Genomic DNA, 26,121 nt, shown 5'->3' on the forward strand with positions numbered 1-26,121 from the left:
TTATTTCTGGTACCTGACTCAGCAGTCACTAATTGTTTACCAGGTTTACCTGTACCTTTGGACACCACATTATAATGTACCATTAACACATTACTTGATTCATCATTGACAGACATTTTCAAACCAACATTACACCTCTCAATGTTGCACATGTCACCAATGCCTTTTTTTTCAGCATTTGCTAGGGCAGAGTCTGCAGAGGGCACACATACCGGAGGGCCGCCATCACCCACAGGAACCTCACAGGATGTCACCTCCCCTGGGTTCACCCACTCTGCAGACAGCTGTCCTACCACTTGACCTTTAATACCACCTGGATTTCTATCCAAAACCGGAACAGGCGAGCTCTCGTCTGATCCGCGTACCAACCTTATTGCACTTTTTACCCATTTCCCTGTCTCAGGGACCATATCAGGTTTGTCACATAAACCTATTATTGGACTGGTGACCCCAGTCTCTTTAACCACCTCTGTCTGAGCCACGGTCAGGATTTCTGCTGTTTTCTGGTCCATGCTCGGCCCTTCCATCTCACGTGGTTTTTCCACCGGTGCAGTATACGCGCCCTTCACCGACAACTGACCAGCACCACCCTGGACCATAACCGCAGAAATGCTTCCCATCGGGCTGTTAGGAGGTGAAACCTCAGACATTGACTCATTTTTAGTTTCTCCAAAGCATCTCCCATATACCATTTTTTCAGGAATTAACCCAGCAGCATACCCAGAAGCAACTTTTAACAAGAGTAATACTTTCAAGAATAAACCATTCCTGTCTTGTTCTCCTTTGTTCTGTACAGCCTGCCATTTAGTGCTCCACCTAGTGGTACTCCACAGTACCAGGCCATCTGACTGTGGAGGAGACACCCCAATATAGATTGGCTGTACATCCCAAAGTTTAAGCAGCTCCTCTAATGCTTTGGTTACAGACCAGACCCTTAATCCCAGACCCAAGTCCGTTCTGGGGACTTTCATTACATTGGGAATGCAGAGAGACTCATTGGCTGAGACTTGAGAAGTTGCAATTGTCAAACCAACATCCTCCCAGCTGGAGGTAACCACAGCCGGGTGCTCACCCAGAGCGCTGCCAGGTGCTGGACTCATACCCAACTTCTCAGGTTCAGCATCAGTGAACGGCTCCAGAACATTACCAGTGACAACGTCACTTTGACACTCCATGACAACCTCAGTTTTGTGCATAAAAACCTCATCTATCAGGGAGATAAGATTTTTACTCCAACTATCCCAATCCATTGTTTGTGCGCTCCATTCACCTGTACTCCTCAGAACCGATCCATCCGCCCAAGGGGACACATAACAGATGAGCTCAGGCTCATTACACAAATCATTGTGAATCATGTCAGACTGTGGTAATACATGTTTTAACACAGAAGATTGCAATATACCATGTTCACCACCTTGCTCGGCTGGTGCTTCATAAACCTCACACACCTTTGCATTTTTCACAGGTTGTGTTAACCCACCATTTACCTGCACATTTTTAGTACTAGCAGTTTGCACTAACACATTACCATTACACGGTACAGTTCCACACTGTCCCACCAGAGTGACATCGCAGTTGTCCAGGGCAACCTCCGGCTCCAATAAATGAAGTTCCCTGGAGATGTCTAGGGACAACTGTGATGTCTTACTACCAGTTGCTATGGGCAATGGCCCATTTTTGACTACAGCTTTTGCTCTGCAAGAACCTGGGGGTTTCCCAACAGCAATACATTTTCCATAATCATCAACATTGACAGCATTTGTACCTCTTGCAGGCTGTCCTAGCCCACCGCCAACTTGAGACTGGCAGACATTAGACACATCACTATTTTCCTCTTGAGATGCACACACAGGTGCAGGTTTGACTTTAACCCCTGCCTCCCCACTGCACAGGGTACTGCACAGGGACAAGTCACCCTCAAGAACACATTCAGTGGCCCCACTAACTGGGGTCACTCTCACATCATCAGGGACAGTCTTGTAACCAGTCCTTTTATACCGGAAATCAACAGTTCCAGCCACCATTTCATTAAAGACAGTCTTACCCACCGCAGTAGTTGGGGTCACCATCTTCATTTGAGTACGTTGTCTTATGAACCAATCCTCTGCTGCACTTTTACTGGCCAACTCCCCCTGGTGGCCACGGGATGAAACTACAGCAGGCATCTCCCACTGTTTAGCACCACCTGCCGACACAACAGGAAACTCCTTCTTGTTGCTAGGGGTGACTGCAAACATATTTTCAGAGGAATCTGGGCCCGCAGATAAAGACCTTTTCTCAGCAATATTATCTCCAGCTGAATTCCAGAACCTAGGACAAGAAAACATGCCACGCCCCAGCTGGCCACATTCCAGGCATGGTACTGGACGACTTTTTCCCAGAGCGCTTCTCTCCTGGCGATTCCCAGCTGGCTGGAACGCACAAGCCTCTTTGCGGGGACGCTGAGCCAAATCTCCTCTGCAGCTTCTCCTGTCCGGCACCACTTTCACTCTCGTCGCCATGGGAGATCGCGCTCTCCCAGCAGAACTTTGCTGGCTCTCTCCAACATGATGTATCGGCTTCTCCTGAAGCCACTTGCCACGATCCTGGTTAGACATACCCCATGGTACACAGACAGCCCGACTGGCTTCCTCTCTGTTGCTACGGGCAACCACTCTTGGTCTCAGCCTTTGATCAGCCTCTCTCTTTGTAAATAGCATGGGCTTCTCTCTGCTGGATCCTGACACGTTGACATTTTTCACAATAGCTACTGTTTTAACTGCAGCAGCGTTACCAGGGGCAACAACACCCCTCTTCCAGTTATGGACATCCAGCCGCTCTCCCCTTACACTGAGGGTTGGCTTTCTTTCCTCTGTAGCTTTGTCCAGCGCTGCCAGGTGCCGTTTGCACCAGTCCACAGCCGATTCAAACACTGGTGGACTTTCCATATTCGCAGTCACTCCACTGCACTTTTGCGGCCTCCAGCAAAAAATGAAGTACTGTCACTTTAGAGCAAGTTGCTTTTCACTTCATGCAAGCTTTCCTCACCTGCACAGTGCACACACAGATTGTGCTGTCTCATGCACACAAACACAGTTCATAGCAGAGAAAAAAAAAATTTGACTTTTCATTCACAGGTACACCACCTGCAACACGCAATGCCTTTTGCCTGGCTGCACTTCCACACACAGCCAATAGTTTCTGACTTGAACTCACTGTGGAGCAAGGACCCGGATTCCTCCGTCTTCTGCCCGCATCCAACAACCACTTGTAACATCGGGGGTTGGTTTAGCTTAAAGGTAGAGCTTACCAGTGAGCCGAGTCCACGCCAGATACGCAGTTTTAAGGGCTTGTAGGCCCACTTTTATTAAAGAAAGAAAATGTCCAATAACAGAAGTGTTGCCCACACAGGGGTTTCAGCTTTCCACAGCAACAATGTAAGTTTAATCAAAAATACCAAGCCACCTGGCTCTCTTCAGCAGCACTGCTGCTCAGACTTATACTTCAGCCCTCTCGGCTCTATAACAGATTTCCTGTACACATGCTTCAGCCCTCTCGGCTCTATAACAGATTTCCTGTACACATGCTTCAGCCCTCTCGGCTCTATAACAGATTTCCTGTACACATGCTTCAGCCCTCTCGGCTCTATAACAGATTTCCTGTACACCCAGTACCTCAGCACTCTTTTCCAGCCCACAGGCTTAGACCCTCTGTCTGCTCTGACAGACAGACCTGTGCAGACATGCACACTTCTCCCTTGCTTGCCTGGACTCCTCGGGAGGGTGGAGCCCAGAACTATGGTCAGGTGTCTACAAATAGCCCAACACACACCTGACCAGTCAATCTGCTGGTGGATCTCAAAACCTGGAGAAAGCTGCAAAAGCAGTTTTCTCCAGTCCACATTTATGCTCTGAAGCCTTGCCTCAAGCAAATGTGCATACCCTATGTCCACTTTAACCCCATTTTTATAGCGACAGGGACTCTCACTATTACACTGGGTATATATAGTTATTTATGGAGATACCGCCAGATGAATTTTGCAGCAAAGTCCAGTTGCAGGGGCCCCTGAGCATGATGTGTCGTCTGTCTTTGCGCCAGAGACCTAAAGACAAAATCTGTGGTGATGAGGAGACCCTCCAGCTGTTGCCAAAACAGTTGTCCTAGTTACCCTGCAATTATTGTCTCTTCTGATCTGGTATTAGTAGCATGGATACCACATGTGGCTGAGACCTTCTCTCTCACCATTATGGAAATAATAGAAGCTTTTTATAAGATTAATAATAATGCATACATCCAATGTACAAATAGGTTTAATCAGCAAAGGGCCCAACAAGTGTCCTGGTGAAATTGTACACATATATCCAAGTATATACAGTATAAGGTTGATCATGCTGTGGCATCCGTCTTGGTGTCGCAGGACTGAAAACAAGATCAGAGGTGATAGGGAGATCCTCCAACCATTGTCAGTCATCTATTCTGAGTCTTAGTCCCTAAGAGTCTAATCTGTCATGCAACCAAACCTCTGACTACTAGAAGTGGCCGTCAGATGGTTACCTGGCTCTAGCCTATAATGGTTATGGAGCCCTGAGCTAAAACTAGCTACAGTATAGAATCCCAGACCAGAAGAAATAGGTTTAACTAATATAACAGGAGCTGCATATAAACTCTATTGCAATAAACAGGTTTACCTACTAATACAGCTGTGATAATTGTGATAATTAACCCTGTGATAATTAACCCTTACATATACCCACTGAAGTGACTAGACTCAGGTGATACACAGTGATGAAGCAAACTCTCCTCCATAAGCTGTACCTGTTTATCTATGGCCCTCTCTCCTTTACAGCCATTAAAAGTACAGCATGTAGACAGCATTTCTTAGCTTCTAGGAGGCAGGGGGAAGAGATCTATTGTCACACACTTCACAACACAGAGCTGAGTGTAATCTGAGACTTGAGTGGAAAGAAAAGACACACACCAACAGTTTCAGTCTCTAGGGAAGCATGCACAGCTGAGGTTTTCAATCACCTGTTGTGTGCTGGAAGGGGGCAGGGCCATCTCCATGGATTTCCTGGTGACTTATGCAGATAGCAGAGGAAGGAGAGAGCAGAGAGGAAACACAATACGTGTTATAGAATGAGACAAGTACACACTATATGTGCTGGGATCAATCCTATTTATTTTGTTCATAAACGACCTGGAGGATGGGGTAAACAGTTCAATCTCTGTATTTGCGGACATTACTAAGCTAAGCAGGGCAATAACTTCTCCGCAGGATGTGGAAACCTTGCTAAAAGATCTGTACAAATTAATGGGGTGGGCAACTACATGGCAAATGAGGTTTAATGTAGAAAAATGTAAAATAATGCATTTGGGTGGCAAAAATATGAATGCAATCTATACACTGGGGGGAGAACCTCTGGGGGAATCTAGGATGGAAAAGTACCTGGGGGTCCTAGTAGATGCTAGGCTCAGCAATGGCATGCAATGCCAAGCTGCTGCTAACAAAGCAAACAGAATATTGGCATGCATTACAAAGGGGATTAATTAGATTATTAATTAGATAAAACGATAATTCCCCCACTCTACAAGACTCTGGTCTGGCCACACCTAGAGTATGCTGTCCAGTTCTGGGCACCAGTCCTCAGAAAGGATGTACTGGAAATGGAGCGAGTACAAAGAAGGGCAACTAAGCTAATAAAGGATCTAAGAAAAGGTCTGGAGGATATTAGTTATGAGGAAAGGTTGAGAGCACTGAACTTATTCTCTCCGGAGAAGAGATGCTTGAGAGGGGATATGATTTCAATTTATAAATACAGTACTGGTGACCCCACAATAGGGATAAAACTTTTTTGCGGAAAGGAGTTTAACAAGACACGTGGCCATTAAAATTAGAAGAAAAGAGGTTTAACCTTAAACTACGTAGAGGGTTCTTTACTGTAAGAGTGGCAAGGATGTGGAATTCCCTTCCACATCAATGGTTTCAAAAAACTATTAGATAAGCACCTGAACGACCGTAACATATAGGGCTATACAATGTAATACTGACATATAATCACACACATAGGTTGGACTTGATGGACTTGCGTATTTTTTCAACCTCACCTACTATATGAGGATGTGTCTTGTTCATTTTTCATTTCAGGAGTTTACAACCAGTTCAATTTTTCTAACAAAGAGATTCTGTATGGAAATACTTACAGAACCCTCTCTGCATGGGGTTCATATGTTCTCTCTATGCTTCAAGGATCCCTCTCTGAGTTTGTTCCCAAAATGATATTGATAGTAGTGATGAGCTGAACTGCCCAGGGTTCAACGAACTTCAAAGAAGTTTGGATGCTGAACCTAAATACTTGTGAAATCAAAAGTAGCTGAATCTGTCAAATCAAATATGCCAATTTTCTTGGAAATAGGCAAGGGGTATCAAAAAATAGCACGGGGAAGAGGGGAAGGTTGGTGGGCACTGACCTGGGGAACATGTACCAATGCAGAAAAAAATGTTTAAAAGATTCTATTCAGCCAGGAGCAATTATTTTTTAAAATGCTTCTAGAGGAACATTAAAAATGCCCTACCTTTGTGAAAAGGGTAGTAGAAAGTACACAGGGTTTGCGAGTATGCAGAGGGCAGGGCTCTGGAATATCAATTGTAAATGAAGAAAAATGTTTTTTTGTTTTTTTTTTTCTGGAATTTGGTATCCCTGGTTTGGGTTCCAGATTTTGGAGATTTCAAAGAGTTTTGGGAGTTTTGGGATCTCCATCCCAGTGGCCAGGTCTTGCAAGAGACCACAGGCTGTGAGTGCAAGTGCACGCAGCCCTTATAATGAAGGACTTGGTCATAGTTCAGGGCACTCATTAGGACACAGGTATGCTCTGCTCAAGAGATAGCACTCCATGCTGGAGAAGAGATTCCTTGACTGAGGGAATCGAGAAGGCTAGGTGAATATGGAAAACTAGAAGAATCAAGAAAACTGGGCGAGTCCAGGAGACCAAGGTAATCTGGAGGTCTCAGAGGAGTGAGAGAGCCCAGGGTGTTAGGAGATCCCCTACTGAGAGGCCAGGGAATGGGCCAAGGCTGCACAGTGCTACAACTGAATTGGCCTGGAGAGGCAGGAGTGCTAAGAGAGCAAGGATAGTTGAGAGAGGGCTGCATCTGGAAACACAGAGGTATTGGTCTAGGGGCCAGAAGCCAAAGACCAACGTTTGGGGCCTAACCAATGGTGCTGCTAAAGAGGGAGACAAGTGGCTGTGTATTTTTGTTACCTGTTCTGATGGTGAAAATCCCCTGTGTGGGCAACTGTATTGCTGCTTGAATTTTTGCCTAATAAAAGTTGGCTATCAAGCCCTACACTTCAGTTTGGATTGGCATGGACTCACTAAAATTGCTTCTACCACTGAGCTAACAATCTCCCAATATCACAGCTGACATACATTAGTTAGACATTTCAGCCTACAGTTTCTTCCTTATTAAGTATTATTTAGCAGTGTTGAAATACCACCCCTCTTTTACCCCAGTGTATACCAGAGTGTTACAAGGTGTGTGGTCTTCCTGATGTCATCACCTTCTGGGCAGAGCCACCTTTTACAGATAAACGTTATGCATGAGGCTAAGATTGTCTAACCTTATTTATTGTGATGGGATATTTCTGTGTTTGGCACAGCAATCCTGTCCCATGGCTGATATAGCAGCCATGTCATAATCACAGGTACCATCTATTCAATTAGTTGCAAGCTGAAAGCATAAAAGGGAAAATCAATTTCTGAACGGCTGGTGGCTCAGGGCAAGGACACACTGAAGGAGACAACGTGCAGGGAAAACTTATGAAGCAGCACAGCATGCGAATAAACATGGCAACAGTTCTGAGGGGGCTGGACCAAAAGCTCGGTGTTTTCCAGATACGACTTTCAGACTGTTTGTTCTGGATGATGAGTATTTATTAGCTGTCATCCTCGCTTTATGTCACATATAAAGTATCTCTTTCCTGAGAAATAGTGTCAGAGAGGAAGAGAAAAACAATATCTTCTAAGCTTGCGTACCGGCCAACTCATTCTGAAAATTACTATCTTCTGTGTCATTATAGATTGTGTTTCTGTTTCTGAAAAATTATCTGTAAAATAAGATAAATTAAAACTTAAAATAGCACATCTCTGTAAAGCAGAATAATCCAGCAACATATAGTACTAAAATGAAACTCCAGGCAAAACAGCTAAACACATTTTACTGTTTTACATACCAAAGTATGTATGAATGTAAGGTTTTGCATGTGTGCTTATTTGATCAGCTTTAATTCTTCTTAACCAAGCCCACTGCTCATTGGACAAAGCTGATGATGATGATGTTTTACTGTCCAATGGAGAGTCTGCAGCAGGATGGTTTGGCTCACCCCTCCTAATACACAGGAATCTGGTCCAGATCACTTGGCTGTCTGCTGTCCTTAGGTACTCAGGACCCAGTGACTCAGTCCTCCGGAACAGGTCCTCACAAGGCTCAGTCTCACAGCTCTGGTTCTCACTGGTTATCCCTTTTTGTAGACACCCATGGCAACGGGTCCTTCCAGCATCAGGCTCAGTTCAGCAAACAATCAGTCCTCAAGCTCTAATGGATGCAGCAAGGGCACCCAATCTCTGCACAAGTCCATCTAAGGCCTCATGTCTGTATGGCTTGACTTCCTCATGCAAATACCCTGATCTCTCCAGAATTGCCAGGCAAAAAGTCCTCTCTCTCCTCTTCTGTTGTGCAAGAAATACAGGGTGGTGAAGTCCACAGCTCCATCAGCCTCCCTTCACTTGCATTGCACTATGCCCCTTTAAGAACTAAATTTTCCTAAATGAATGGCGGCCGCTGCATGGCAAGTCCTCGCCACTGGTTGGGTCAGATCTTTTATTTCCAGGAGGAGGAGGGGGGGGGGGGGCAGGAGTGAGTGGGAGATTTCACACAGAACCTGCTCTGCTGCTCACACAGCAGGAAAGCGAGCGGTGAGTTGTGGCTGCCGCACAGCACACAGAAGTCCCGACTCTGCATTGCTCACATTGGAGGACTGAGCGGGGGATCAAGCACACAGAGCTGCTCCAGCAGCATATCGGCAATGGGGAGAGAAAGGGGTGGAGGAGAACACAGCTGATGGTACCCTGTTATACGTGATTTGTACTTTTTTTTTTTCAATCCCAATGATTCTGAGGTTGGAATAAGAGACAAATCTTAGCACCCAAATATAAGTGCATTTATGGCCTAACTTAATAAAGGATTTTAACTGTTAAGGTATATTTAAAACCCCTTTTTTAATTTTGGATAGAGTGGTGCCCCATTTCTTAAATATTCCATACCTTTGAATACATTGCTTCAGCTAGCAATGGCCCTTCTCACATCTAAAGCAAACAGATGGGTCTGCAGTGTCCTATTTAAACATTTGTTTAAGTTTTTTTACTTACAATTTAAGTAATTGTTCAAACCACTGCTAGCTCTTTGTTGCCATCTCTGTCCCAGTCCTGTAATTTCCCATCACTTCTTGTCTTATGGAAACATCTGGAAGAGGAAGAAAATCTTCCCTTTGAGAGTTGGCATAGCACCCAGTGTCCCCATTAGAAGATTTTCCTTCTATTTTCGTTCCAGTGTTTTGGACTTTCCCTCTCTCCCAGTGACTGTGGTCACCAGGACAAATAGAGAGAGAGAAAACTCCCCAGTGATGACAAGGTCAAAAATAACTAAAAAAATAAACAGAATTCTAAAAGGGCTTATAATCCTGCCCTACTCTATCCAGAATGAAACAAATGTTTTGGTTTTACATACAACTTAAAGCAGAACTACTCTAAATGGGATATACAGCTTTTAAAAATCCTCTCTCCCACTTCTGCTGGAATTGCCTAAGTGATTCCACCAGAAGTTCAGCCGCCCCCCTTCCCCAGCCTGCAGACTCTTGGGACATGTCACAGATCCCAAGAGGCTGCTGGACCAATCACAAAGCACAACACAACTCATGCAGTAGGAAGCTGCAAGGAGTCACAGCCTGCTTCCCACACTGGACATGCTGGGGCAGGGGACTCAAAGACTGGTAAAGAACAGGCTCAGGTAATGACAGCACTGGATCCCTGGTCAGGTAATTGTCCTTATGAAAGTTAACTTTTATTTATTTATGCATATATTTATCCACTTGCTGACCACCTAACTATAAATAAACGTAATTACTTTGATGTTAAATACCGGGGTTATGGCAGCAGCTAGCCATAACCTCAGCATCATTATTTACAGAAGGTGGCCGGCTTTCATATATAAGTGGTCCCAGCAGTGGATTCAGTGCAAGATCGCTTTTCTAGGCCGCTGGAGAGGTGCCCCCCTCCCGCTGCTTCCCATTGGTTCCCGAGCTTACAGGACTCGTCAGTAACCCGGGAACCGGTCCAGTGCGGCCGCTTGCTAGGCAGGAAACCGTGTAAGGGCAAGATTGCCCCCACTCGGCTCTATGCCCTCGGAGGACCGGAGCAATGCCTGACGTCACTTCTGCCTCTGCTTTTAAAGGTAAATGAGAGATCTGGGATCTCTCAGTAAAGAAGACCTGACATGCTTATTTCTATTACAAGGGATTTTTACATTCCTTGTTATAGGAATGAAAGTGATTAGAAAAGAAAAAGTAAAGGGACAGTGTCAACTAAATAAATAAGAAAAAAAATTGAAAGCGAACCCTCCCTCCGAGCTCGCGCGCAGCAGTGAGTCACGACCACATATGTAAACGGTGTTCAAACTACACATGTGAGGTATCGCCGTGATCGTTAGTGCGAAAGCAATAATTCTAGTACTAGACCTCCTCTGCAAATCTAAACAGGTAACCTGTAAAAAGTTTTAAAATGTCGCCTATGGAGATTTTTAAGTACCGTAGTTTATTGCCATTCCACAAGCGTGTGCAATTTTAAATGACATGTTAGGTATCTATGTACTCAGCAGAACATCATTTTTCATATTATACAAAAAAATTGGGCTAACTTTAATTTTTTTTTTTCATTTAATTTTTTCATCTTTAATTCATTAAAATGTATTTTTTCACAAAAAATTGCATTTGAAAGACCGCTGCACAAATGCAGTGTGACATAAAATATTACAATGGCCGCCATTTTATTCTCTAGGGTCTATATTTGGGGGTTTTAAGTGATTTTCTAGCAAAAAATACAGATTTTTACTTGTAAACAACAAATGTCAGAAGTGGTTATTGATTTATGTATTTAATAGCTTTAAGTACTAATTATTAAGTGTATTAATCCAGAGCAACCAATTAGAATTCACTGAATTGCTGAAGCAAAGTACAAGATACAAGTACAAGATGGTGTGTGACTGGTTGCTCTAGATTACTGTACTTATGCCGTGTACACACTAGCGGAATTTCTGACAGAAAGAGTCTGATGGGAGCTTTTCATCGTATATTCCGACCGTGTGTATGCCCCATCGGACTTTTTCTGTGGAAAATTCAGATGGACTTAGATAGAGAACATGTTCTATATTTTTCCGACGGAACAAATTACTATCGGAAAAAACGCTCGTCTGTATGCTGTTCTGACGCACCAAAAACGACGCATGCTCTGAAGCAAGTACGAGACAGAAGCTATTGGCTACTGGCTGGAATTTGGTGTGACCGTGTGTATGCAAGACAGCTTGAGCGGAATTCCATCGGAACTCCATCATAAAAACCTTCAGAGTTTATTCCAACGGCAAAACCAGTCGTGTGTACAGGGCATTAGTAGCACCTAAAAAGACCCAATCACCTTGCCTATTCATGCAAAGTAATAGGGTCAATAGAATTTCCACCCTGGACCTCGTTATATTTTTTTATGGCTTTCCCCCACTGCTTCTGTTTCTGTAGCAGTAGACACAAAATATTAGGTGTTGGCTAGTGTTGGAGCTTACAGGGAGCGATTACATCATCTCCTCTGACATGTGACAGTGTTTGGTCATAGTGGTTGACTGCTATAACTGAACAGTGCATTCTGTGAGAAGGTTACATTTAATACTCTCTAGATGAGTATTATACTTACTGGGGAGAACTGTGAAAATGAGTATAAATGGTTTGGGGGATGGGCCCTAAAGAAACCTTTTAAATTTACCAGGCATGAAAAAGACAGGGTCTCTTTAAGAATAAAAACTCTTTATTAAACAAAGCTATAAGCCATGCTTTCCTCATTTCACATTAGAAAAAAATGGGAAACACTTGACCACTTTTGTGCAAAGGCATAATTTGCTATCAAGTAAAAAAATCAAACTGAGAAGGTCGCTGTAAAAAAAAAGATCTATTGCTTTTTTAATATGACAGTAAAATCATAGAAGATCAATATAAATATTCAGCTGTCAGCAGTGTGCAGTATCGTTATTATTGCGCTAGAGTGCTAGAAAACAGGCAACACTATGATTTACAAGGGGGTAGATCAAGTTAACAGCAATATAAACACTTTTGGTAGCTGAGAAATGAAATATTGTAATTTGTACACAGTTTAACATCCCACTTTTTGAGCTATAGTTGGAAAAGAATGCTACTGATAAAATCAATATCCATTTCACTGTGCCTATGTTCCTTTGGATTCAATACTTTGCAATATTATGCAAAGTTATATATCTTTATGTTTGCAGTGGGTTCTCCTTTTGGCAGTTTCCTAATTTTTAAAAAATATCATCTTTACAATTTCATTTGAAAAAAGAAAAGTTTTTTTTCCTGAATGATGTCAATTCCCCATTTTTTCTATAGCAAAAAATGAATTAAATTCAAGGTTTCATCCCCCTGAGAGCTTATTTTTCGCATTTCATTTTCTTCTTAGCTTTTCTCCCAGGATGCCTGAGGTTGGAAAACAAACTCAGGTAAAATGGAACATTTTTCGTCTTTGATGGCAAAGGCCTGTAGGAAACAGAGGGCAGATTAACTATCTGAGTCTATGTCTGATGCAGAATGTGTAAATCATTTTTAGGATCTGGAGCTGGTAGACTCCTATATCAACAAGCAAACATTAATTTTCTGTGAAGAGAGGACAGGTAGATCACTGATGTTTTATTAAAAATAAATAAAAAAACAAAAACAAAACAGCTTTTGCTGCAATACTGACCTTAAAGTGGTGTTCCGGCCGAAATTATACTTTTTAAACAAAAATACCCCTATAATACACAAGCTTAATGTATTCTAGTAAAGTTAGTCTGTAAACTAAGGTCTGTTTTGTTAGTTTATAGAAGTAGTTTGTTATTTTATAAAATTACAGCAGGCCGTGGCCATCTTAAGTGTGGGCATCTGAAGCCAGACTGTATTTCTTCCTGGATCTCATCCTTGCAGATCTCGCACATGCTCAGTGCAGCACAAGCAGTGTAATAGGTTTCAGGTCAGGTTTCCATAGCAACGGCAGTTTCAGAGGAAGTTGCCGCCCCTTCCCAGAAGGCATTGCAAATAAGAAATGATGCGATGGGCCGCGGCCAGGGAGGAGGAAGTAAAAAATGAATACAGCAGATATATAGTAGGTGCTGAGAAAAAAAAAAAAAATGTCCAATTTGTTTACAGTGCACAGTTTAGTGAGGGATGCTGAAGAGTTGTAAAAGTGGGTGGAACTCCACTTTAATCTATAGCTGCCCCTTGCAGTAATTCCTTTGTTGCCACTTTATGTCTCCAGTCTTCAAGGTTGAAGGGCTGCAAGCATCATTCAACCCAATCCCTCTGGGCCCATTCTTTTGTGGCCTTTAGCAGGTGCATCATCACAAAAGCTTGGATTCACTACTACTGCACTAAACAGTGCTAACAAGGCAATATATGAACACCGTTAAGTGCAACACTATGGAATGGACTCCTCTGCTGCAGGAGAAGAAGCAAAGGAACTGTGAAGTCATTGAACCAGCCAGAAGAATCTTGGCCCAGTTCCCTTACTTGATCTTGTGAGGCTTTTTTTGATATATTGAACAGAACTTACTATGTTTGAACACAGTAAAATATTAGTTGCTTGGATCAGGTTTTGTTGAATGATCGCTATTGTTTCCACAAGATAAACCTGCACCAGTTGTGTCAGCTCTATGTTTCAACATACAGTGCCTTGCAAAAGTATTCACCCCCCTTCGCTTTTTACCTATTTTGTTACATTACAACCGTTACTTCAATGGTTTTTTTAATCTGAATTATATGTGATGGATCAGAATACAATAGACTAAGTTGGTGAAGTATAATTAGAAAAATATATACATAAAACTATTTTTCAGAAATTAAAAACTGATAATTGGCACGTGCCTCTGTATTTACCCCCTTTGTCATGAAGCCCATAAAAAGCTCTGGTGCAACCAATTACCTTCAGCAGTCACATAATTAGTGAAATGATGTCCACCTGTGTGCAATCTAATGTCACATGATCTGTCATTACATATACACACCTTTTTGAAAGGCCCCAGAGGATGCAACACCTAAGCAAGAGGCACCATTAACCAAACACTGCCATGAAGACCAAGGAACTCTCCAAACAAGTAAGGGACAATGTTGTTGAGAAGTACAAGTCAGGGTTAGGTTATAAAAAAATATTCAAATCTTTGATGATCCCTAGGAGCACCATCAACTCTATATAACCAAATGGAAAGAACATGTCACAACAGCAAACCTGCCAAGAGACGGCCACACACCAAAACTCACGGACCGGGCAAGGAGGGCATTAATCAGAGAGACAGCACAGAGATCTATTGTAACCCTGGAGGAGCTGCAGAGTTCCACAGCAGAGACTGGAGTATCTGTACATAGGACGACAATAAGCCGTACGCTCCAAAGAGTTGGGCTTTATGGCAGAGTGGCCAGAAGAAAGCCATTACTTTCAGCAAAAAACAAAATGGCACATTTTGAGTTTGCGAAAAGGCATGTGGGAGACTCCCAAAATATATGGAGGAAGGTGCTCTGGTCTGATGAGACTAAAATTGGACTTTTTGGCCATCAAAGAAAACGCTATGTCTGGCACAAACCCAACAAATCACATCACCCAAAGAACACCATCACAGTGAAACATGGTGGTGGCAGCATCATGCTGTGGGGATGTTTTTCAGCAGTCGGGACTGGGAAATTTATCAGAGTTGAGGGAAAGATGGATGGTGCTAAATACAGGGATATTCTTAAGCAAAACCTGTACCACTCTGTGTGTGATTTGAGGCTAGGACGGAGGTTCACCTTCCAGAAGGACAATGACCCCAAAAACACTGCTAAAGCAATACTTGAGTGGTTTAAGGGGAAACATGTAAATGTGTTGGAATGGCCTAGTCAAAGCCCAGACCTCAATCCAATAGAAAATCTGTGGTCAGACTTAAATATTGCTGTTCACAAGCGCAAACCATCCAACTTGAAGGAGCTGGAGCAGTTTTGCAAGGAGGAATGGGCAAAAATCCCAGTAGTAAGATGTGGCAAGCTCATAGAGACTTATCCAAAGCGACTTGGAGCTGTGATAGCCACAAAAGGTGGCTCTACAAAATATTGACTTTAGGGGGTGAATAGTTATGCACATTGACTTTTTCTGTTATTTTGTCTTATTTGTTGTTTGCTTCACAATAAAAAAAAACATCTTCAAAGTTGTGGGCATGTTCTGTAAATTAAATGATGCAAATCCTCAAAAAATCCATGTTAATTCCAGGTTGTGAGGAAACAAAACACGAAAAATGCCAAGAGGGGTGAATACTTTGCAAGGCACTGTATTGCCAGCACAATCAAACTTAATTATGTAACAATTTGCATAAGAAAAGTCCAATGTTTTTGGCTAGCCTAAAACAAATTACATAATGTGAACCTGCACTATGGAAGCTCTGACAAAAAAAGGCAAGTAGAGAGCAAATGGCAAGACACTAGTATTACCATTTTGGTGGGAGAGCAGGGATTTTACCTCCTTATGTCAGAGATTTCCTATTATGACTGGCGGAAGAAATGATGAAGAAGCAGCAAGAGAGAGGAAGGAAGCATAGATCCACAGAATGAATGGAGCAGAAGCAGGAAGGTCCTTGCATTGCAGGTCCTCAGGTTTAGCTTCCTCTTCAATAGTACAAACAAATGGCCACGGCCCCCACCTATAACTGGCCCTTACGGCAAGGGGCACATGGAAGGGCGACGTATATCAAACAAAATCAAAGAAAGTTCCCAGCTCAGCTTAACACCCAACCTGCAACCAACTGAATTACCCTGTCTAACAGTATGCGTTAAAAACAGGGGTTTAGATTGCACACATTTGCAAATGCGTGAGTAAGCTGCAGAGCCTCTTCACGGCACCCGAGTATTATCTGCAGTCCTAACTCTAAATTTTGAGAGCGATTGCAGTTAATTCTGGGGTGCTGTGAAGAGACTCTGCTGCTTACACATGTATTTGTAAATGTATGCAAACGAAACCCCTGTTTTAAACTCATACTGTTAGACAGGATAATTCGGTTGGTTGCAGGCTTTGTTGGTAAGTTGAGCTGGGAATTTTCTTTGGTTTTGTTAGCTTTCTCTCCAGCCATCTATTGAGAAAATAGTGAACATCACTGAACCTCACTAGTAGTCACAGGCAGCAGTGCTTTAGATGATCTCACACTGTCGATATAAAGCTACTAGGCCACAAAAACAGTAGTGCATTAGCCCGGTTACATGGCAGGAAGTGCAGTGCTTTATAACAGGTGAGATTCAAAGAGAATAGCGTCCAACTGTTCCTTGATTTAGAGGGTCTGTCTCTCTTTTGGAACCCAACCTTTTTACTCTCATTCCCCCAGTTGTCTTTCTATTTGGTCATCTCTATAGACCTCTATATCAGTGGTCCCTAACCTCCCCGGCATCAGGGACTGGCTGCGTGGAAGTCAACCCTTCCATGTACCAGTTGGGGGTTGGGGGGTTGGTTGCAGTCTGTCCCCTGGGGGGGTTGTGGTGTTGGTGGTGCACCTCATAGGGGGGGTGCAGCCTGGATCTCACCAGCACTCTATGGGATCCTGTCCCCAAACCAGCTCTCCTTCCTCCCCTTCTCCTTCTTTGTGACCACAGAGAGGGAAGAGAGTAGTGGTGTTAGGAGAAAGGGAGAGAGGGCCATCTGGTGCTCTGAGGGTGGCAGTGCAGGTTGTGCTGGTTCACTCTGCCCGTCGCCAACCCCGACCGCAGGGCCTGGCTCCCAGCATGCCACGGACTGGCACCAACCATTTCGCAGCGCGGGGGCTGGTGACCCCTGCTCTAAATTTAAAGATCTATTTACCATCCAAAAGTGTTACACTACACTAAGCCATCCATTTAAACTCTAAATTATTGCATTTCTTATTTTAAAAATTCAGTGCAAAGGAAGAGTAGTGGTCAAAAACACAGTTGTGAGTACAGACAATCAAAAATATGCATATTAATTCTTAGTGGTATGCATAACTGGGGGAGTATATTTTGCCTACAAACTTTGCACTTAAGGAATAATCTCTTTCAAATTTCATAAAGTTGGGAGGTGTGGAAACTGTAAATATTTCAGGGTACTGTTTAAGTACAATTAATATTTCTATATGTCCCCTACAGGTTAACAAGTCTTAGCTTTTTGGACTCATACACACAGGATGTTTTTATAGCTGCTCCTAGGAGCGTTTGGCATTTTTTTTTCTGCCTCTAAACTCCCCTACATGTTAGCCTATGTGTCCATGCACACATAGTATTTTAGGAGAGTTTAAAGGCAGGAAAAAACCCACTGGCAGTGCATCTAGGAGCAGAAGAGTTTTGGCAGAAAAAAAGCCTGACACTGCTAAACGCACCTAAACACATTTATTTATTTCAAGAGCCAGAATAACTTAAAAACAATAACAAAAAAAAAAAAAACCTAACACTGCTAGAAAAAATGCAGCTTAGGTACATATTTAATGCTGATTTTTTACTGTCAGGAGAAACAGTGTTTTACAATAAACCAGTGTGCAAGAGAGGCCTTTGAGTTCAGGTCTAATTTACATAAGTTGAAACCTCGCTGTCTAATGAATTGACTTTATTTCAGAGAGGCAAGATTCTTTTTATGGCCTTAGTTTGGATAGGTTCAGCATTTCACATTTGTCTGATTTCTGTTAGCAAACGCTGCTTGTACTTGGTTTATATAGTTCCGATAGGACTAAACTTTGACCATTCCATTTTTTTTATCATCCAGCAATTTGGGGGTTGTTTTGGTGTACCAACAGTCATCAGAATATTGCAGTAAAATTCCAATAGTGTGCCTTTCATTCACAGAATTAGTTTTTACTATAACATGTCAAGGTAATGTGAAATGTCTTTCTCATTCCTCTACTCTCCCACCCTCATACATTAACTTCTAATTTAAACCTTACCAGTTTTTTTTTTTTACTTTCGTCATCCTAATTTGTTATATGAGTCTACATTACATAGTGTTCTCTGTTTCTGGTGTTATGTGGAGGGAGTTTAAAAAACTGTTGACTTTTTAGCAGCTACTGCCTATTTATATGTCTCGTAACTAGGGTTGAGTCTTTCAATACTGTCCCTTTTGGCTGGCATAAACTATATTAAACTTTTTTGTAATTTTAGACTATGAAATATTTAAAACCCCTAGCAGTTTTTTTTTACATCTGTGTCCATTTCAGGAGATTTCTTTTTGCTTCTATTCTATACATACAACAGAAAGCAAAAATGAAGCTGAGACAGTTGTCAACAAAATCAAGTGTCTCCATTGGGAGATTTCACCCCTGCTCCTGTCCTGGTGACAGGGTGGATGGGACCTCACCTCCAGGCCAGTGACATTGATCACAAGGACATAAAGAGGGACTAAATCTCTCTAATAGGAATACAGACAACAATAAGAATCTGGCAGAGGCTGTAATTTGTTACAGTTTTTCTAAAATTAAACAAAATAACCCGAAAAAAAAAAGAAAAAGAAAAAGAGTGTTGGCTTTAGATACACTTTAACCTTTTATAATAGCAATTTGAAAAGAAAAACTATTTGGTGGTTTGAATAACTGTAAAAACTTAAGGAAGGGTCTGTTTAAATTAAACACAGTTTCCTTTTCCGCAGATAGAGCATCAATAGTATTAAGCTATTGAAGCAATTTTGAATGTCCTCTAGTGTAGTGATCCAAGTGAGAACACCGAGGATTAATTTGATCTAAGTGCGAGCCGTAGATTTCATGTGATAAGTGCATGTACGGATTTGTACAAGGTGAACATTTTCTTGTATTTGTCCTCTGTGGACAAATGATTTGCAAGTCAAATGTGTATTACGAAAACTGTCAAATGCGTATTACGAAAACTGCTGGTGCTCATATATACCAATTAGATTTTCAGTCATTGTAATTACCGCTCATGTCTTTTCTTTATCTACAGCCTGAAGTACATGGTGAAGCAACTAGAGAATGGAGAGGTCAACATTGTGGAACTGAAAAAAAACTTGGAGTACACTGCCTCATTGCTGGAAGCTGTATATATTGATGAGACACGGTGAGGCCTAGAAATATTTATTATTGCTATGGTCAACTCAATAAAGCAAAACATATGCAGTAATTTTTATTACTGTGCGATCATTTCTAATTTTTATGATTATTTTTTTTTAAACTTACATCTGGTTTTATCGCGCAGATCATCTGAATTAATCAAGTGCACTTTGTATTATCAATGTTTGCAATATTTTTATGTAAAAGTCAATTTACAAAGATTATCAGATGGCTTCCTCTCAGTCACCACTTAAACTGCTGGCTGGTAATAATTGTGAGGTTCTATTAAATGTCTACAGTGAAGAGAGCAAAAAAAAGGAGTCATAAATTAATAGGCTCCAAAGTCGCGTGAATTTCAGTGCAATTTTGGAGTCCGACTTTGAGTCCAATTTTGATGTGACTTTTTAGACTCGGTTCTTGAAGTCGTATCAGGACCAAAGTAGTGCAGAAACCTTTTCTAAATTCGGACAGACTTGTGTAGCATTAATTAACCCCTTGCCGACCGGCTCACGCCGATATACGTCGGCAGAATGGCACGTACAGGCATATTAACGTATCTGTACATTGCCCTTTAGGACGCGGCAGTGTGGTCGCGGGTCCCGCGGACTCGATGGTCACGGGGATACCCGCGATCGTCTCACGGAGAGGAAGAACGGGGAAATGCTGATGTAAACAAACATTTCCCCATTCTTCCTAGTGACAGGACACTGATCACCGCTCCCTGTGATCAGTATTGTGACGCACGTAGCCCATCCCTCCACAGTTATAATCACTCCCTAGGACACACTTAACCCCTACAGCGCCCCCTGCTGGTTAACCCCTTCACTGCCAGTCACATTTACACAGTAATCAGTGCATTTTTAATCGCACTGATCGCTGTATAAATGTGAATAGTCCCAAAATAGCGCCAAAAGTGTCCAATCTGTCCGCCATAATGTCGTCATGATAAAAATCGCAGATCGCCGCCATTACTAGTAAAAAAAAAATTATTAATAAAAATGGCATAAAACTATCCCCTATTTTGTAGACGCTATAACTTTTGTGCAAACCAATCAATAAACGCTTATTGCAATTTTTTTTTTTACCAAAAATATGTAGAAGAATACGTATCAGCCTAAACTGATGAAAAAAACATTTTTTTATATATTTTTGGGGGATATTTATTATAGTAAAAAATATTGCGTTTTTTTTCAAAATTGTCGCTCTTTTTTTGTTTATAGCGCAAAAAATATAAAACTCAGAGGTGATTAAATACCACCAAAAGAAAGCTCTATTTGTGGGGAAAAAAGGACATCAATTTTGTTTGGGAGCCACGTCGCACGACCACGCAATTGTAGTTAAAACGACGCAGTGTAACAGAGGAAATAGGGAGTCCGCGCTAATGGGTGTAATTAGAAGCCTAGGTGGGAAGTATATTCCTAAATTGATAGACTGCTGCCCTCACATACGCTGACTCCACGGGGGGTGGAATGAGCGGAAAAAGTGAAAAAAGAAAAGTGTGTGAGTGTGGCGCTGTCCCAAAGTTGCAGAAGAAATGTCTGCATATATACAGTTTTATCAAAAGTGTCACGTGTGTATTCCTTTAAGTGAAATATGTATGGCAGTTATTACCACTCCTGTGGGTTAAAGTGACTGGTGATTTAAACATGAGAAGCATAATGAGTGCAATAAATCGCATCCAAGGTGTCTAGTGCTATATTCCCTCAAAAGGAAAAAACAGTATTAACCACTGCTAAGAGCATGAAGCGGTCTGTGTCTAAACACTAGAAAACACAAAGTTGCAATAAATACATCACACGTGACTTGCAAAAAATTCTAAAGTGTCTAGTGCTAAATAAATAAATATTAAAATGTTGTTCTACAAACGTTGCAAATAACAAAGTGACAAGTGCCCTATGAAGAGGTCACTCTGAAAAGTGCTAAACACACGTGCCATGCAAATGGTTCTATGATAGTAAACAGTTCATATGGGTAAGTCCCCGGTGCACTATAAGTGAAAAAAGGCGTCCTTTGTGGGATTCCTCAAAGCATACAACAGGTGTTAATCCAGTGCTGGTGTCTCGCGTTGTGATTGTGCAGAGACTCACCAGCTGTATATCCCCTGCAGGGGTAACGAGTAGTCACAGTATGTGCCACTGTGCAGCAGTGCTTGGCAAGACCAGGATGATATCATAAGGACATAAGAAGAAAGGATTCCATAGTGTGAAACCGTTTAAAACCACTATTTATTAGGTCAGATAAAAAGGGTACTCACATTGTAATGGAAAAAATGAGCGGTGTACAATGCTTACAAAGATGTTCCTAAGCGTCAGCTTTGCAGGGAGATGTCAGCAAGGCGTTCAGTCAAAGGCCACGCCCTACGTACGTTTCGTCACTCGGACTTGACGCTTAGGAACATCTTTGTAAGCATTGTACACCGCTCATTTTTTCCATTACAATGTGAGTACCCTTTTTATCTGACCTAATAAATAGTGGTTTTAAACGGTTTCACACTATGGAATCCTTTCTTCTTATGTCCTTATGATATCATTCTGGTCCTGGTCTTGCCAAGCACTGCTGCACAGTGGCACATACTGTGACTACTCGTTACCCCTGCAGGGGATATACAGCTGGTGAGTCTCTGCACAATCCCAACGCGAGACACCAGCACTGGATTAACACCTGTTGTATGCTTTGAGGAATCCCACAAAGGACGCCTTTTTTCACTTATAGTGCACCGGGGACTTACCCATATGAACTGTTTACTATCATAGAACCATTTGCATGGCATGTGTGTTTAGCACTTTTCAGAGTGACCTCTTCATAGGGCACTTGTCACTTTGTTATTTGCAACATTTGTAGAACAACATTTTAATATTTATTTATTTAGCACTAGACACTTTAGAATTTTTTGCATGTCACGTGTGATGTATTTATTGCAACTTTGTGTTTTCTAGTGTTTAGACACAGACCGCTTCATGCTCTTAGCAGTGGTTAATACTGTTTTTTCCTTTTGAGGGAATATAGCACTAGACACCTTGGATGCGATTTATTGTACTCATTATGCTTCTCATGTTTAAATCACCAGTCACTTTAACCCACAGGAGTGGTAATAACTGCCATACATATTTCACTTAAAGGAATACACACGTGACACTTTTGATAAAACTGTATATATGCAGACATTTCTTCTGCAACTTTGGGACAGCGCCACACTCACACACTTTTCTTTTTTCACATTAAAACGACGCAGTGCCGAATCTTTGGCCAGCCAAATGGTTCAGGACTGAAGTGGTTAAGTCGACTCTTATAGGGAAGCATTTAATTTCACATGTCATCTGACTTAAAGCGGGATTCCGGCTGTAAAAAAAAATAAATTAAAGTCAGCAGCTACAAACATTGTAGCTGCTGACTTTAAATAAGTACTTACCTGTCCTGGGTGCCTGCGATGTCGGCCGCCCGAGGCCGACCCATCCCTCGGCTCTCGGGTCCCGGCACCGCCATGCTAGGTAAGGGAAACAGGCAGTGGAGCCTTGTGGCTTCACTGCCAGTTTCCTACTACGCATGCGCGAGCAGCGCGTCGCTCTGTGAATGGCCCCCGCGGTGTTCTGGGAACACACACAGTTCCCAGAAGACAACGGGGCCGCTCACCGAGGAGCAGAAGACGCTGCGGAATAGGAAGAGGCAGATTAAGAAGACTGCCTAGCAACAAGGGTTTAGGTAAGTTTAAATTTTTTTTTTTCAAATGTTTTTTTTTAATTTTTTTTAGGATTTTTGGTGAATTTTTTTTTTTTTTCAGGGTTCCCCCCCCCCTTTAAGGCCTCACAAGTCAGATCCTATGTCGCATCAATGTGAACCAAGCCTAAAGGACAACTGTAACAGTGTATTTTTTTTTTTAATTTGCTGCTCCAAATTGCCTCTCTCCCTGTACATCCAGCATTTATCAGGTGCACACCCAGGAGCGCATCCACACTCAGCCGTTTCACTTGTCAAGTAGAAATGAATGGGCTGCAAACTGTGGTCTCCATGATTAAGCCCTTTGTTCTATGAAATGAGTTGGAGCGGTAGGTGGACAGGTGAGACTATGGGGTTGATTTACTAAAGGCAAATAGACTGTGTGCTTTTGCAAGTGCAGTTGCTCCAGAGCTTAGTAAATGAGGGAAAGCTCTGCTGACTTCCATCATCCAATCATGTGCAAGCAAAAAATGCTTTTTTTTCCTTGCATGTGATTGGGTGTTCTTTGTTAAGTGAAGCCTTACCTCATTTACTAAGCTTTGGCGCAACTCCACTTGCAAAAGTGCACAGTCTATTTGCCTTTAGTAAATCAACCCCTATACCAGGGATCTCCAAACTACGGCCCTCCAGCTGTTGTGGAACTACACATCCCATGAAGCATTGTAAAACTCTGACATTCACAGACATGACTAGGCATGATGTGAATTGTAGTTCCTGAACAACTAGAGGGCCGTAGATTAGAGACCCCTGCGGCCTATACAGTATGTTGTGAATACTCTACTTATTATATTAAAGCTGGTTTTAATATAATAAGGGCGCACTCACATGATGATCTTTCTCTCTTCTTTTTACTTTCTGGTGTCCTTCTTCAGGTAGCCACTGCCTGCTTGATATGCATACTTCCTATTGGTAGAGGCAATGCTTTCAGTGGCTAGGTCCTCTCCCATGGGCTCTAAAGTCAGGGGAACTCATGGGGGTGGTGAGGAGACCAGTGCCCAAGAAGATAACAAGCAGGGAAAAATATCTGGTCTCCAGAGCAGGATATTGGCTTGGCTCATAGAAGAAACTGGGACTTTGATACATTATACCGCAGGGTGGCTTAGGAAGAGGTGTTGGGATTCAAGACTGAGGAGTAAGGCCATTGATGCACAATGTACTATTTTCATTTGTGCCTGAAGTTGGGCTGTAAGGATTGGTAAGCTGTGATATAAATTACATTTTTGATTTTGGGTTCAGATATGCTTTACATTATTAGTAAAGAGCCTATTTTTTTCCTCCAGTTTCTGTTCCTCATGAAGGAGTGGATAGCTGTGCATCTAGATAAGCAGGAGCTTCATTATCCTGACTGGTGAACTGTGTGGTTTTTCTTTTGGTTGCTCCTTAATTGGATCCATTTTTTTGGAGCCCTGTGTAGTAGAGCAGGATTCAGCAGTGATGTTTCTACCCCTTATTTGGTAAATAACTCTAATAACTTCTTTTTATTTAAATAAGAAATAGTTTATTTATTTTGTATGTGATTTAAATCGTGGCCTAGCATATTTTCTTACATTCCTGAGTAGCCCTGGTTCAAAATGACATGATTTTTCTCTCAGCTTAGACGTATATGAGTGTTTATTTTGTTTTCCTCAGTTTATTATATTTTCTTTGGTATTTTCTCTTTGCAGACAAATCCTAGACACAGAAGATGAACTTCAAGAAATTCGCTCAGATGCTGTACCCTCTGAGGTCAGAGACTGGCTGGCTTCTACATTTACACAGCAAACGCGGTCCACAGGTCGGCGGTCTGAGGAAAAGCCAAGGTTCCGCAGCATTGTACATGCTGTACAGGCAGGCATTTTTGTGGAGAGGTAAGCAGCATTTTTATCATCTTATCACTTTTTATATGGTACTAGTATTCCACAGAACCTTTTCATTTGGGTAAGGGCTCATTATCACTATTTGCGGTGCCTGCATTTTTCTGCACTGGTTAATTGCAGATTACTGCTGGGGTTCACACTGGGACACTCTGATGTGCAGTGCGGTGCGATGCAGTGAGGAGAAATGCAGCATGTCTGCACTTTTTTGCACTGTGCTGGATGGTATTGCATGTAACAATGCACTTCACAGCTGTGCAGTGACATGAATAAATGGTCACTATATTACACTTCAAATAAAGTTGTAAAAAAAAGCTGTGTGAAGCACTGAGGCATACGTCGCACTGCTCCTTGCTGAAGCCAGCACTGTACTAGCCTGCACAGTAAAATGCTGCATATTACCATGTGTGAACATAGCCTAAATCAAAAGATTTGCACACACAGATTAAAGAAATGTAGCGCACAATGAAAAGATAAGAAAAGCCTGTTTGCAAAAGCTTACACAGTTCAATAATATGAAAAAAAAAAAACACAAATGAGCACAACTCCTTGGAAATCCAGAGGAAGGCCGACCTATATATACACTAGATTACCAATAGTATTGGGACACCTGTCTTTACATGCACATGAACTTTAATGACATCCTAGTCTTAGTCCGTAGGATTTAATATTGAGTTGGCCCACCCTTCACAGCTATAACAGCTTCAACTCTTCTGGGAAGACTGTCCACAAGGTTTAGGAGTGTGTCTATGGGAATGTGTGACCATTCTTCCAAAAGCCCATTTGTGAGGTCAGGCACTGACGTTGGACAAGAAGGCCTGGCTCGCAGTCTCCGCTCTAATTCATCCCAAAGGTGTTCTGTCGGGTTGAGGTCAGGACTCTGTGCAGGCCAGTCAAGTTCCTCCACCCCAAAGTCGCTCCTCCATGTCTTTATGGACCTTGCTTTGTGCAAAATGCCTCCTCATGATTAGCCAAAGCCGGTCAATAAGTACTGGGTGGGAGGCTCTCCCGAAGGGGGTTGCCTTTAAGGCAGGCGAGGAAGGAACCTGATGGCCACACATCCTCCCCCTAGACTTTAGAGGAGGCCTGCAGACCCACACCTTACCATCTGTGAGTATAGGAAAAAAAGACATAAAAAAGTGCAATAAGACACACATAGAAAGTGAATGAATAAAAATAAAATAAAAAAGCGGCAATGTTGTG

The 26,121-nt window shown here is 42.2% G+C and overlaps 1 protein-coding gene across 4 annotated transcripts in view; it reads left to right on the forward strand.

Annotated features, from left to right (window-relative positions):
- The window catches only part of PDE1B (phosphodiesterase 1B), a 519,764-nt gene that overhangs the window by 367,248 nt on the left and 126,395 nt on the right, over positions 1-26,121 (forward strand). For all 4 annotated transcript variants that reach the window (XM_073613640.1, XM_073613641.1, XM_073613643.1 and 1 more), the window contains 2 exons: positions 19,245-19,358; positions 24,730-24,912. In XM_073613640.1, the coding sequence (XP_073469741.1) occupies positions 19,245-19,358; positions 24,730-24,912 (297 nt within the window). The remainder of the gene's footprint in view (positions 1-19,244; positions 19,359-24,729; positions 24,913-26,121) is intronic.

This window comes from Aquarana catesbeiana, linkage group LG02 (assembly GCF_042186555.1).
Source record: "Aquarana catesbeiana isolate 2022-GZ linkage group LG02, ASM4218655v1, whole genome shotgun sequence".
NCBI lineage: Eukaryota > Metazoa > Chordata > Amphibia > Anura > Ranidae > Aquarana > Aquarana catesbeiana.